The sequence below is a fragment of the Chinchilla lanigera genome, unplaced genomic scaffold, assembly GCF_000276665.1.
Source record: "Chinchilla lanigera isolate Chin_1 unplaced genomic scaffold, ChiLan1.0 scaffold00016, whole genome shotgun sequence".
Taxonomy (NCBI): domain Eukaryota; kingdom Metazoa; phylum Chordata; class Mammalia; order Rodentia; family Chinchillidae; genus Chinchilla; species Chinchilla lanigera.
Window position 1 is genome coordinate 7467042 of NW_004955417.1, and position 16149 is coordinate 7483190.

The 16149-nt window shown below is 38.7% G+C and overlaps 1 protein-coding gene across 1 annotated transcript in view; it reads right to left on the reverse strand.

Annotated features, from left to right (window-relative positions):
• The window catches only part of Tmem64 (transmembrane protein 64), a gene marked incomplete at its 5' end in the record, with an annotated part of 46501 nt that extends 30352 nt beyond the window's left edge, over window positions 1-16149 (reverse strand). The window contains 2 exon segments of the mRNA XM_005381765.2: window positions 1875-2030; window positions 15621-16149. Coding sequence (XP_005381822.1) covers window positions 1875-2030; window positions 15621-15833 — 369 coding nt within the window.

The window sequence follows — 16149 nt, forward strand, 5'->3', positions numbered from 1 at the left end:
GAAGGTGTGGTCAACACGCTGGGGCTACTAGCAGGTCAAACTGGATGAGAACTGGAAAGTGCATCTGAATTAGACAAGGTTAATGATGGAATAGGTCCTCTCTTAGATCTGTTACATGACTGTTTTTAAAAAGTTTCTCTATTACAATGAAACGAGAGACCCACACACAGGGAGGACAAGCCTCCACAGGAAAAAAGGCATCTCTGCCACTATCAACAGGAAAGCAGGCCAAGGGCATGAGCAGGAGCACACAACGGTAAACAGATTTCTAGGTGGAAATGCAGGGATTTCCCTTTTGAAAGTCTCTGATTTTTCTGTTAAAGAAAAGAAAAGGCAATCTCTTAATGCAAAAGGAAGTAGTAGGAAGAGAATGAATCTAACTGGAAACTATTTCAGGCTATATGTTAACTATTTCAAGGAAATATCAGAGTGAAAAGGCGCGAAAGTGGGGCTGGCGGGCAGTGTTGAGAAAGCAGGTGAAGGTCTGCAACCATGAATTAAACAGTATCCATTTGTATTGTATACGGCTTCGCACCCAAAAGAACAGGTGCAAAGCACATCAAACTTGGATTTATCCAGAATTAGGGTTTTCCTAGATGAGAACAAAACAATGCAGGGCATAGAAAAGAGTGACTACAGAGACACTGTGGGATCTAAGTTGGACATCGGTACAAGCACAGCTGTGGCTTCCTCTGATCAGCTATTCTGAAGTACTCCAACTTTACTGACACTGGAGACTCACTTTAGGTTGATGGTTACAAAGCTCAGAGGCAAATTTATGGTTTGATTCTAGCATGAATATACTTACTAACTTTAACATAAGCTTCATGGTTTTTCCTCTATGCTAATTTTCTCCTTCAAGATGACTTCCCCATTCTTCTGTATATATTTTATAAGTTGCCATTAAATCCTTACTGAAACAAATCAAGCCCTAACTAACATCAGCAAATCAAAGTGAAGCCTGATTAAATCTTAATTCGCCCCCATAAATGCCTGGGTTAAGAGATATGTACCTTTTCTGTCTTGTTTTTTAAGGTTAAATTTGCCAGCTCAAATGAAGAGGTAAAAAAAAAAAAATCACTGCATAAAAAGATGATTCTATAGTTTAAAAAGCATTAGGAACTATACTGATTACAGTTGTACAATTTACTAAGATGCACAGAAATAAGCAGCTCTCTATGAGCTACTCATGAATTCTAATTACCAACCAAATGTCAAAAGAAAAGATGTTTTGAACGTATTACTCGTTTTCGGGAAATTAAAACAACAAATACATTTAAATTTACATTTAAAAATCTGAGAATGCAGTGTGTTAGAATCTTACAGGAGCTTGAGATTATCACAAACATTAAATTACTACATATAATATACTGCAGATACAATGTGTAAGAAGTTTAACAATATGTGATCAAAGTTATATTAAGACAAATAAACCGTATCTAATAAAACTTCTAGATTCTGGTTATCTAAGAAAATATAGCTCTGTATGAAAATTTGTAAAGGAAAGTAATAATTGACTCCCTGAATGTCAAAGATATTATGAAATTTTTCTTAAAGCAAGTCCTTCACACGAAGTCCAAATATAATATTTGCTTTGTAATGACTTTGAAAAAAAGAATCCTTTTTTTATCATTCCTTTTTCTTCCTTAAAAGAATTTGCAATACATATTAATTCAGTTCTAAAACCTTCCATATTCCACACAATTAAGAAAACGTTGTCAAAATATGTAGTATTGAAAGGACAATGAGAGACCCAAAAAAGAAAAAGATTCTCTTAAATTATGTCAGTGAAAACTGACAGGTTATTAAATCATCAAGGCAATATACAGAGGGAGAGAAAGAGAAGGAAAGAGAACCCTTGGCCTTAAACTCACCTGTAAACAAAAAACAAAATACCCACTACCACTCTGCTCTGCAATGACATCTTCCATGGTCCGCAAGGTGGTACCCAAGTAAGAATTCAGAAGCTGAGTAGGAAGCAGTCCAACCGAAGATGCCATCAGATAGTTGGGTAATGAGAGATCAGTAATCTAGAAAATAGATTAAAGGGAATAACTCATTACCAGATAACATAGAAATGTGTACATAGGTCTTGCTAGAGGTTTTTCCTTGGGAGTGGAAAGGGCTGAAATGTTTAAAAGCACTTTAACTTTTAAAGTGATTATCAAAGAGATATGTGCAGGATGTAGATTTAAAATAAAATACAAATTAAAAAAATATCCACATTCTATTATTCTGCCACTGAAAAAGAACATTTGCAACTATTTTTTTATTACATGTGAAAAAAACACACATGTAGGTTACTTTTCAAAAATTTTGTTAAGTGTTCCTCATGTCACTAAATCTAATTACTCTTAATTGGCAGTGTGCTTAAGGGGATGTGAAACCAGATAACCTCAAAATGACATTTCTGCGCTGAGAACTTGAGCCATGGTAACCATTACATTAGATGCAGAAAATCTGCATTGCTTATTTCTGTGTCTTCATGTTTGTTTCCTCGCTGTTATTAAAAATACATACACAACTATAGCAAAAATTTTTCATATTAACTTACATAGAGGACAGGATCTAAAATATTTCCAAATGAGTCCATTTCCTGGTATTCACGCCCTTTGTATTCTTCCTGTTGGTGTGTGAGCTGGACCTACTACTTCTTAGCAAACAGACTACTGCACAGAAGTGATGATATGTCATTTCCAAGATTAGGTTACAAAAAGAACAGGACTTCCATCTCTCCCTCAAGCAGGCCAGCTGCCATGCTGCACGCAGCACCCCAGAGAGGCCCATGTGGAAAGGAAATGATTTCTTCCACCAACAGCTAAGGCCTGAGGCTTGCCACAGCCGCATGTATGAGCCTGCGGGTGGATTCTGTCAATCAGTCGAACCTTACAAGGACTGCAGAATCGGAGGAAACCCGTCACAGGCCCTGGCTAAACTGCAGAAGGATTCCTGACCCATAGCAACAATAAGACAATAAATGTTTGTTGTTTTCAGCTATTAAGTTCTGAAATGATTTCATACAGCAACAAATGACTAGTATAACACCAATCTCAGTTATTTTATGACAGATCACTTGGAGTGAAATTACTGGCTCAAATAGTAAAAATTTCACAGCAGGTTCTACAACATCCACACTAATTTTATATCTGTCAAAAAGAGTGTGTCTATGATTATCATACTCTTACAACTTTTATGTACTAAATTTCAACCATTTTTAGTTTTGTATGTCTAAAACATTTCATCCTTATTTAGTCTTCACTATTTTCACTTATGACTTAATTTATTCATATTTATCCTTTTTTTGAATGTTAAGTGCTCCTCTTATTCGTAAGATCTCTGTACATTATAAAGATAACCTATGATCTATCAGACATGGCCTATGTTACCCCAAAGTGTCCTTTAGCATTTTTTGTTGCTGTTGTGAGACAGGGTCTTGTTACTATTGCACAGACTGGCCCTAACTCCTGGCTCAAGTAATCCCCCTGCCTCAGCCTCCTCAGCTGCCAGGATTACACATGCACACAGATCATCTTTTATGTTTTGACTAGTAATAATTTCTAAATGTCTATAATCAAATATTATCAATTTTTCCTATGCCTTTTCATTGCTTTTAACTTTAGAAAGTCTTAGACCAGATTGTTAACTTTTAATCTATTTTTTATTGTTTTCCTTTGTCACATTTACCACGTACTCCTTCTGGAATTTAAACAGATTAAAATGAGGATGGAGCCTTATTTTCTCCCTTTCCCAATAGCCTATTTTCTTAGCATTATGTATTAGATAATTAAATAGATTATCTATTGACTTGTGATATTTATTATAAGTCAGGTTAATGTATATAAAGGTCTCTGAGGGGCTCTATTACAGACCACCCCCATTTCAAATCTGGTAGTTAAAACCCAAATTGTAGTGAAGACCATCAGTTACTACCTGGCAAGGAATTTCCCACTCCCTTCACATCCCTTCTTGATTCTTCTTCTTAGAAGTGCCACAATCATTCTCACTACTACTTTTATGGCTCGTTTAGCCATTCAATGGCTCAGGGGCACAAGTGCCTGCCTGGCAAGTGCAAGGTCCTGAGTTCAATTCCCAGTACCATTTAAAAAAAAAATTAGTACATTTTCTATTAGGATTAAGATAAATTTATAAATTAAGTGGGATAGAGCTGAAATAGCCACCGTATTCTGTCTTCCTATCTAGAAATGTTTTTATCATCACTCAGCATCTTCTTTACACATCTTACTACAATGTACTTGTTTTATTCACACACATCATACATTTCTTTTCAGTTTATTTCTAGGCATGTCACATCACTGTTACCACTGTTACTGATTTTGAGAATAACTTCTCTTGTATCCCTACTGGGTATTACTGGTACATAAGGAAGTTATTTGCTACTTTATTAAACTTTTTCTTAACTAATTTTAAGATCTGGTATTTTAATCAGCCACAGGTTACTGCATAACTACAATGTAATCTAATAATCATGGGGATTATAATTTCATTAAAGTTGCACTCATCTCCATTCCAGATGATTAGATGCACCATAATGGTTCGGACAGAATACTGCAGCAACAGGTCGTTAATTCATCTTACCAGTTACTGACTCAGTAACTATCCATTCAGATGTTTCAATACATGCTGGAGAGAACCGAAGTGCCTACCTTTTAAGGATTTAGATATCGACAAAAATTAATGAATTAAGCCCTACCTGAGACAGGAAAAGGGAGCCTGGAGGAGGACTATGTGCTCAGCATGAAAGAATAGTGAGGAATCCAAATGCAGGAGTTGGGGCCACAGGGAACTCTGTAGCATTCAGAATGGATGTGAAAGCTAAATGTAGCTATGGCAGGCAATGATGAGAAGGATGAGGAGGTAGGTGTTCCAGGAAGAACGCAACAGCACAACGTGCAGGGCAAGCACACACTACAGTAATGAAGGTGGAGTATGTTTTGGATTATTTGTAAGCCACATGCAAGGGAAATCCTGTAAAATAAAGACGCTTGTTAGGGGCCGCCAATGAAGAGTGAGCCTTTGCTCAGAGAAGTACCAGGAGTCCACCAACAGGTGCAAGAACTTTTTTTAGAATAAACACGTTAAAGGTATAAAATGAGTAAATATAACATCACTGTAATTATGTTGCAGTTAATAACATTACATACTATGAAAGTTACCTCTAAAAGCTTAAGTTATATTCCAAAATGTTAGAATGCACATTCTGTCTGTATCACTTCAATGTAATGAAGTTTCTCTAAATAGAACTCACAACTGCCGTTCACAGATGACATAAAAATATGAAAATGGGGATCTTTACAACAAATTTTATTAATGTGAAACAACTGTAAAACTCAACTCTTTATTAAGACTGTGGTCCAATGCATAAATCAGTTTGTCAAAACTTCCATAGCCAACTTCATCTTACGGAAACAATGTTCTTTTTTTTTTTTTTTTTGGTTTTTCTCCGGTACCGGGAACCGAACTCACGACCTTGCGCTTGCCAGGCAGGCGCTTTTGCCGCTGAGCTAAATCCCCAGCCCCTGGAAACAATGTTCTTTATACACATTTTCATCCTGTAGAGTTGAATATGAAAACACAAAACCAACTGTAGTCACTGTAAACAGTTTTGCTGCAGTGTTCAGTGATTTAACCAGCTGAAGAACACAATGACAGTTTCTTAACTACTAATAACTTAGCTAAAAATAAACAGATTCCAAATTGTTTATTACAGCATTTCTTGCTTGCCAAAATCCTACTGAGAACCTCCCTCCAGCTCTAGTCTTTGGTAAATATAATTTAGAGTACCTGTTCCCACAAAGAGACCCATCCAATATCTTCTCCCTAGTAAGCCCTCACCAAATTTTTAAACATGTCTCCTCATTCTACTTTCCAAAGGGAGATTAAAGTTTACATAGGGCAGTTGCACTAGAGTTCCTGCCTTCAGCACCTGGCTCTTGGCTCAGAAGCTGTCCTCCAAATCCAAAGAACCTGAAGAAACTTAGGATAGCAAAGACATCCTGCGGATTCATTTCGAGGACTGGACATACAATAATAATTTCAGGGACAGCAAACAACATCTGATGGTAGATATACTCTTATTCCCAGAGGGCCTGTGATTACTTTGAAACCCAGTTCGTTTATCTGGTTCAGCAGGTGTGTTATGGCTTATGCCTAGATGTCTCCCCCTAAAGCCTCCTGCAGTCATAGGTGGGGCATTTTCAGAGGTGGCTGGATCAAGAATGTGTGATGCTGGGATGGATGCACTTCACGGTGCAATGCTAGGATCAAGGGCACTAGGATTAAGGGTGGGAGCGCTACCCACCCTAAGTAGCCGGATAAGTCTAACGGACAGAAAGAGCTGTGGTCATCCCTCACTTGCTCTTGCCTGCCTGCCTGCCTGCCATGAACTGTTTTTCCTCCACGATGCCTGTCTGCTGTGCCACCTTGTCTTGGAGCCAGCCAATTATGGACTGAAATCTCTACAAACTGTAAGCTAAATAAACGTTTCCTCCTTTAACTCTGAGTGTTGAATATTTTGTCTCAGCAATGAGAAGAGTAACTAAGACAAGGTGTTAATATAAAGCATCCGTTTATCATTAAAACAAACGGGTCCCCCCAAAATAGAGTAGTTACTATTCTGGATGTGTGGGGAGAAATTCTGACAAGCAAGAACTGCTTTACCTCTAAACAGGGCAATTCTGGAGCTGCTAATCAGATGGCTTCTATCTTTACATTTGGCACAGAACAAGGTACAGCTCTGAAGGAGCTGGGCTCCAGCTCCTTGCTGTTTTAAGTTTATATTTGCTCACAGGAGTTTTACCAACTGTAACTGACCTAAGAAACACTGTCATTTTTATATACAACATCTTGCGTATAATGAATAATATATGAAAGATACAATGAAGAACCTAAAGGCAATCTTTGTTCAAAAGAACTCATTTTCTACCCATATCTCAATTAATCTATTAGTTTGGGTAGAGTTATACTTTCCTGCATAAGCATGTTTCTAGGATTATGTATTTGGAATGCTGTTTATTAACAAAGTTACTGCTGAGGAATTACATAAATTCCAATTAAAATATCTAATATTATTACATAGAAAAATCATAAATTTCTATAATGATTTTTATGAAGCAGTCCAAAGAAACTGACTACAATTTAATCTTTTCATCCAATTATTATTTATTAATAAGCTATGCATTTTATTACCTCTGTCCCCAAAATACTATCAGTGTTTCAAAAAATTGAGGAAGAGGAAAAATGTTCAGAAATGGAAACTAGTTTTCATTCTCGGGAAAATGACCATTTTTAAAAGTGGCTGAAGGAAAAACATTACCTGCTCATTCTTTTCTGTCCATTCTCCAGATACTTCTAGTCCCCAGTCTCAGCAACCCCAGCTGTAAACCTGAGAAGTCAGTCACACAGCTCCTCCCTTACTCCCCACAGCCAGTTACCCACTGCAGCTTGTGGACTGTACCTTTTAGGAATTTGTCCATGGCCCGGCTCTCTCTCTATGCAGTGTCCTTCCCTACAGTCTTTACACACATATTACTCCCATTAGAAATCTTTTTAAAATGCAAATCTAGTCTTGCTTAAAAAATCTAGTCTGGCTCACTTCCATCTTCATATGAATCAGATTCTTCAGAGTGCAAAGTGCTTCTTGATCTGGCTTCTGACCCTCTGATCCTCTGATGCTTCATGCCTCACTGTGTTCCAGAAGCATGAAAATTCTCCAATTCCTAGAACTACTGGTACTTTTCCCTGTGGGCCTCTGTACATTGTTTCTTCCAGGAGGGAAACTCACATGCTTCCTCTACTGATTTTACTTGGGCAACTGTCTTTCACTAATCAGTCATGATTCCTCTCAGAAACTCTCCCTGATGCCTGCAGCCTACATAAGAAGTGCTTCCAAGGTCTGGGATATAACACTGTGCCTGAAGATCTCACCCTTGTTTGCCCTTCACCCAGACTACAAATTCTATGAAGCAAGAAGCCTCTTCATGTTCTTCAGCAGCATAATGTCTACTAAATGTTAGGAGCTAAATATATGCTGATTGGAGATCAAATGTATCAACAACGAAATGTTTTGCCGATAAATGTAGAGACTAACAATAGCTGCTGGTTTATAAAGAGGGAGAACTGACAAATCTATCTGTAATTGGTTGTTCACAAACTGAGAGGTAGTGCCTTGAGGGATGGACTTTGCTTTGTTCAGTGCTATGTATCTCCAGCATCTAGAACGGTAGCACCATAGTAGGCACTTTCCAGTTACTTACTGAGGGCGGGGGATATAATATAGCTCAGTGACACAAGCGCCTGTCCCGCAAGCGTGAGGTCCCGAGTTCAATTCCCAGTACCAAAAAACACAAAGAACAAACAAACAAACCAGCTACCTACTGAATGAATACTGAATGAAAACTAAAAGCATTTCAAGTTACCTCCGTGATGAACCTAATCCCAAGGCTAAACCCTGTCTCAGTGGAAACCCCTGAGGGTTCTGGGAAAAATGCTACGTGGAAAAGGAACAAGGCAGGGCTAACAACTGAAGAAGGTGTTGGGTCAAAGAGGATTCTGCTAATAGCACCTTCATATATACAAACATCTTTATCAGTCCAATGTCCCTGCATCAGGACCTGCTTTTAATGGCTTCCAAATAATGTGCATCAATGATCCTTTGATCACACCCACACACACACACACACACACACACACACAGAGTAAATATCCCTGGGGGGAAAAGACATCTCTTAAAGCATATAATCTCTGGAACACAAGTTGAAAAGCTTTTTTATACAGTTTTAAAAACTATAGGATTATTATATGTACTCATTCAACACAACTTTATCAAGTGCCTTTTATACAAAATGATCAGCTCTAATCAGGAATAAAAATATGTGGAGACATAAAAGTATAGCTGACTGTGTAGACATTAAAAGTCGTATCATACTTTATATGGTAAAATGTTCATTTTAACAAGTAAAGTCACAAAAATTACTTATAATACTAACTCACAATATTATACAAGAAAAATATATACCAATAAAAGCAAAGACTAGAAACATAAACACTAAAATGTTGATGATTGCCTTCTTTGCACTTTCCATGATTTTCAGTCTTTACAATGAACACGTATTTGTAAACATATTATTAAAATAAGTTTAGTAATACCTCCCTACTTTCAAAGAACATTTTGATCTAGGAAGAGATATTAAACCATACTGCAAATACGCTGCTAGGACAATGGGGCAAGATAAAGACTTGTGCCTCACAAGCCGGTATGTGACACATGAAAACCACCGAAGCCAAGGAGATAATAAAAGAGGAAGAAAGAGGGGAAACAGGTCGAAGGAACTGGACTGGTCAACTGTGTCAGGAGCCTTGTGAGGTCTGAGGACGTGGGCTGACATGACGCTGCATTTGTAGATTTGCTCATTCTCTCAATCCTTCAAAGTTAGGCTCTAGATTCCTCCAAAACAGTCTCTTCCTGTTCTGCATGAATTATTACCATATGAAGGAATCAGGATACTTTAAAAACAGGAAGAAATAATCATTTGACACACTGGTGTACTGATGGCTACTACAACCAGTCATTTTTATCTAAATCTACAACTATACCTATAATAGAGAATGAAAATTTCATAAAATGAGAAAACAAGCATTTTTACAAAACATGCTATCACTAAAATGTTTGGGGAAAAGAAAGTGTAATGTTAAACTGTTGCTCAGAACATTCATCTTTTTATTTTTTATTTATTTTTCATTTTTTATTTTTTTGGCTTTTTCTCCGGTACCGGGAACCGAACTCATGACCTTGCGCTTGCCAGGCAGGCGCTTTTGCCGCTGAGCTAAATCCCCAGCCCCTCATTCATCTTTTTAAAAGCAAACTATGAGACCTTACCTAACTCCTCTCATTTTACAAATAAAACTGGAGGCCAGACTCATTAAATGACTTTGCCATAGCTATACAGCAGCTGAGACAGAGCCAGGAGTTCCCAGAGCTCAGACTAAGACATCAGCAGGGGTCTTAGAGTCACTTGTCAAAAACTTATTTAATGGTAATACAGTTCCACTGTGATCTAAATTACTAAAAGTGAATTTTTTCTTGGTACTTTAAACTCCTAAAAAAAATTTATCCAATAGCTAGACAAGCTTCAAGTTATAATGACATCTTTCATTGTCAATATTTCAGTCGGTACCAGTTTCACATATCCCAGGCCCACAAACCAAAGACTAGAATGAAGACCTTTGGAATTGCTTCAGAAAGGGACAAGAATGATGCAATAAGTGTATTTGAAGGAGGAGTATTCTGAAGGGGACTCACAGAAATGTGTCTTTTACTGTAGTTTTTTTAAAATATAAACGTTCACTGTACATTTTGATTATACCTTATACACAAGGATTTAAGGGCCGCTTCCTTAAATGCAGGTGATCATACCTGGGGCTATTTTGTTGCAGTGACTCCAACGAAAAAGTAGGCAAAATGTTTCTGTGACATGCTATGTAGGTTTTGGAGGCTTCTGATCTGTCCCAACTACTCAACTTTTCTGTTTTAGCTTAAAAGAGACCACAGACAGCACATACAGGAATGTTCATTGCTGTATTGCAATAATATGCTGAAATTTGACCTTCATCAAATTGTACCGTGCATGAAATATTATTCTTCTGGCACTTTTTCCTAACCATCAAAAAATGTAAAAACTATTCTTGGCTTGTACGCCATATATTATTGGGCAATAGTTTGTTAAGCCTGCTCTAACGTCCTGGGATGACAACTGACTCAGCTGTGGAGAACCCTGTGGGCTGCCTGACATGTAGGAGGTCGTTCACAAAATGAGTGTAACACACAGGTGGTCCAGAACAAGGAGAAGCCGAAGTCTGGGAAACCCAGCTCTTCTCTAACACTAGTAACATAGGCAAGTGAGTAACTCTAACCATTTAAAACTGTGGGACCTTGGGCAAGTTTTCCCACGTTGTGCCTCAACTGCCTCAGCTGCAAGATAAAGATTAGGGCTGGTGTGACCATTAAATATGTGATATGTGCATGCATTTAGTACAAGCAATGTACGTATTTGTTCACTTTTTAAAACAAGTTTTCGAGCTTCAGTGTGTTCACTCTAGAATGCAGAAGATGGATGGAAAGGAACAGTAAATAAAGAGCAAACTATGTTTTCTTTTTTTAAAATTGTAACTTTACAGCAGGTGTTATTAAGCACACTTTATAACAGCAAGTGTGGCTCTAAAGAGCAACTATAACTACCTCATGACGACAAAGTACATTTTAGAACTACGTCTGACTCCAAATTTGTAATACTTATCTTGTATATATACCTCTTAGGGTTGATTCCTACTGGAGACTGTTGTGATTATAAAGGATATCATGTATGTAAATTTGCTCTGCAAGTTGGAAATAGTATAGTATTAAACATATGAATGAGAGAATCTTCCACTTTATGCTTTAGGTTTAATCTTAGGTTTCAAAGATTTAAGGATGAAAAAAACAGAATTTCCCATGTGGACTTGCTTAAATGAAGGAATTCACCAAAGTCTTCGACTTTTTAGATTCTTCTTTAACCATAATAAAAAAGAACGATTTTTATGATTTCCTGTCCTGCAAACTAACAACAACTGACATTAGACTCTTTTGGAAGTTTCAAGCACAGTATGAATTCTGCCGCCCATAACAACTAATTATCATGTAATATTTCTGGATCAAAGACATTTTACAGGAAGTAACTTCAAAGTCTCCAAGAGGCATCACAGCATGTACTCTGTAAGGACATTTTAATCATAGCATATACCTTGTAAGGACAATTAATGTGTACTAAATGCAAAACGAGGTATTATTTTTATGAATGTTTTCAATTTTCAACTTTGTCAACAAGTTTCTTCCAGATGGCTTTGCTCTTTCAGGATTTCATCCCCTACATCTGTCAGTATCAAGCAACAATCCCTTCTTATTCCATCTAAAATTTCTTTTGACAGCCACTGAAAAAAACAAGAACCTGAAGTTTCAAGGCTACAGATAGGATTTTTATTTGCTGTATCTAAATAAGAAATATCCTCTTAAGAGTATTGAGGATTAAATAAATGAACCATTAAAGGATACATGCAATCACAGCTTGGCAAAGAGACAGGCTACAGAGGTAAATCCAAGAGTGTCTTCAATTCATCCCAAGGGAAAACGAAAAGCAACCTGAAAATTTCATGCAGGAGAGTACCAAAACTGCCAGTGAGCTAGAGTGAAGCGTTTAAGAGGCAGAATCCACAGGACTTAGGCGATGATCAGACTCAGAGACAGACAGAAAGTAGCCTACCAGATGCTCTAGTACACTTTCCTTCATGGCACACTTACAACCCTTTAGAGGTTAGTTGCGGCCATGTAACTTTTTCAGCCTAGTAAAAAATGAGATTACTTTAAAAGCTGGCATGCAATTCTCCATGTCACAGGACCCAAGTGCAAGGCTGGCTCTGTTAGTCTGGATCCCAGATAAAACTGACATAAAACAGAGGACCCTTCTTCCAAACTAAGACTGACCTGAACTTGTGTCAAGCTGAATAAATAAAACACTGCTTTTTAGCCTAATGAGATTTGATAGTTGTTACTGCAGCATAATTTAGCCTATCCTAATGCAATAAGAAAGCAATGTTACCCCAGATATGTGTTTGGGTAGTAACAGTACCTAAAACACAGAGTTTTGAAATTTGTCAATGGGCACCAAGACCTGTAGAAACAAAATCTCATTTTAAAAATTTAGAAAACAAACAAACAAACAAAAATCCTTGCCTATTTCCTCGAAGAAAGGAAGGGTGCACTTATAAAGAAAAAAAAACTAAGTATGTTCTTGAGAAATTAAATTGTTAAGGCTTAAGAATGAGTAGTATAAGGTGTTAGGGCTTTTTTTCTATTTTAAGAATTTCAAAAGTGGAGTGTTAGTTGCTTACCCCATTCTAGCATACACAAGAGAAGGTAAGACTTACAGTTAAGAACAGGTAAGAAAGGAAGTCCCTTTTTTTCTTCTATATAGTCATCTTTTGCAATCAGTCCCTATCTCTAAAACATAAATATAACTACCTCAACCAATGATAATAATGATAGCTAGCAATTATCAAGAACTGACTATTAGTCATTAGTTTATCCAATGCTTACGCCCACTGCACTTTATATACGAGGAAATGGAAGATGGTCACACTAGAACAGGGACTAAGCAAAGATACTTCCAAAGTCTGTGCTTCTCATGACCCTCATACCTAACTTCCTCTTTCATGTACACCCAGATAAATTATTTTGAGAAAATGAACTGTAACTGGAAATTTTTTTCCAAAAAGACAATTTCAAAGGTAGGGTGGAGGTATAAAATAAGAGAAATATGCCCAAGCAGAGGCCACTGTGGGCAGCCAGAGAGTAGGAGGTAGAGAGGGCAGAGATACAATGAAATTCTACAGGGCAGGAGGGAAAGTCTTACTAAAACTAACATCTGCCTAAACTATATTTTCTTCTCTCTCACATGCCCCAGGTGAATTCAGAAGACTGTTTTAGTTGGAAGGGCTACTTCTATAAGCAAATACTTCAGAATAACAACATGAACAAGTCGTAACTGCATCCAGTGGATTCACAGCCAACCCTGCTTATAGCTCTAAGAATTTTACAGTAAGATGAACGGTATCAGCAGATTATGGGCTCAATCTTCAGGTCTATCACTTGGTAGTTGAATGCAGAATTTCCTGGATGGTTGGATCTCCATTTCCTTCTCAGGAAAATGGTGACAATAATACCTACTTCAATAGACCATTTTACTTTTTTCCTTCTTTTTTTCCAGAACCCAGCATGCCAAAATGAAAGTTGCCCCTTGTCAAGGTTGGTTTTAACTTCCGGTACATGAATACCTTAAATTATTCCCAAGTACAAAATGCAATATCCTATGCATTTAATATGTAAGAGACATTACTAGAAAGAAGAATCTACCATATTATCAAGTAACAAATACATGAGTCTTTCCCATATACCCATGACTCCACTAGGCAGTAAATATACAATGAAGAAATAACACCAGGGATTGAGACCCTAGGATCAGACCACAGTTCAAAGTTTGACTCTACCATTTATCTACTACCAAGCTGACCTTGGGTAAAAACTAACAAGTCAACAACGAAAGCCAACATGTGACCGTCTGCTAAGCCAGGCTCTGCTACATACAACCACTTTACGTAATCTTCTCAGCACCCCTATGAAGTAGGTACCACTATTTTCCCAAATAGAAATTGAAGAACAGAGAATCAGCAACTTGACCAAGGTCACCACCTTCTAAAACAGCAGGACTCTAGAGCACCAGTAGTAGAGAAATAGTGTATATGTACAGAATCAGCAAGGTTGGTGTAAGGACTAGAAATAATATATTGAAGGAACTTAGCATAGTAGCACATAGCAGGTAGACAAGAAAAGGCACAAGGACACAAGGATAATGGAAGACAAACCAATCCAAAGAAATCTATACAGGTTTCTTAGTCCCAATCTTCTTTCCAATTCCTTGAGCAACTGGTCTATCACCATGCAAGGTTGAATCACAGCTCACGCTTGTACTTCATACTATATCGAAAGATAAAACTTTAAGGCTGAGACCATCCCCAACTACTGTGATATCTCTTTAGTTTTCTTTAAGTTCAAGGGCGGTGTTTCTGGGACTCTCCATAGTAAGTGTGTAGCTCAGAATCATTGAATTTGAAAAACACAGTCACCTAGCTTAACCCCCTTCACTACAGAAAAAAAGGAAAATGAAGATAAGTTTAGTAATTTGTTCCAAAGTCACAAAGTTTGTGCAAAGATCACATTCCTTTCTTCCCACTGAATTATCTGCTCACTAGCAGCGTTTCTATACTAAATCAGCTGCATAGTGATGTAATACAGCTACAGAAACTTAGCATAAAATGAACTAGCATATAAAAGTGCAGAAAAGCGTGCAGAGGGTGGGTATAACGAAGCAAAATCCACGCTGATGGATCAAAAGGTTGTCTGTCCTATTTTATTTACTACCCAACGGCTTCAAGATAAAGTCCCTACGAAGAAAACAGAAGGATTTTCTTCTTCACATCGTATTACAGCAAATTATTTGAAGAAAAAAAAAGGCCTGTTACAAATTTAGTAAACTCCAAAAGATGGACTCTGCAACTATCCTTGCCATTGTTCATGTATCCTTCAGCCCCATGGCGCTAAAACTTGAGTCAAAACCTTGAATGCCTTCACGCACACAAGAAAGCAAGTTAGGGACGTGAAGTCATACTGCCCCACTGCTGCCAAAACTGCTACAGAAATACAATGACAAGTGTTAAAAATGCTCATTTTCATTCATGCCTCCCCCAAGTTAAAAGGGCACCTCCTTTTTAATCACATCTAGTTCCGAAAGGAAACAGTTCTTTCTCTACCAGGTCTCCTATGCAGAACTCGCAGAAGAGATCTGTCTTGCTGCAGGATGAATTTCTCGGGGTACTGTGCAAAGTAACTATCATTCCTACTGTCAGTGTCACTCCTCTGAGGTACTTACCCGCTGCAGCGCCCTCCCTGGGTGGTCGGCAGACCTCTCAAAAAAAGACGGAAAAGGGTTAGGCCTGGGGGGGGCAGTCTCACTTACCGAAAACACAGCATTCTGAAGCCCGAAAGGTATGGGGGTCAGTCTGGCCAGCGCCACCACCTTCAGGCCGCTTCCTCCCTCCACGACGCGAATGACGGCGCTCAGTTTGTCGTTGCTCTGGATCCTGGCGGCCACCCAGGCGGTGAGCAGCCGCTTGCAGACCACATGGGCGATGAAGGTGCCGATGAGGACGCCCACCACCATGAGACCCATGCCCAGCACGAAGCCGTACAGGTAGCCGGCGGCCACGTTGAGCACGATGTAGCCCCAGCCGCAGGGGAACGAGACCACGATGAAGCCCACGACGAAGAGCAAGACGCCGAACAGCGAGTCGAGGCTCTCCACCCAGAGCAGCAGATGCTGCAGGTAGCGGCGGACCAGGGCCAGGGAAGCGAAGCACAGGGCGGCCAGCGCGCACACCAGCACGAGGCTCCGGCACCAACAGGTGCTGCCGAGGCAGCAGCAGCGCCAGCTTCTCACCTCCGCCACGCCGACCACCACGCCGCCGCCGCCCCCGGGGCCGCCTGCC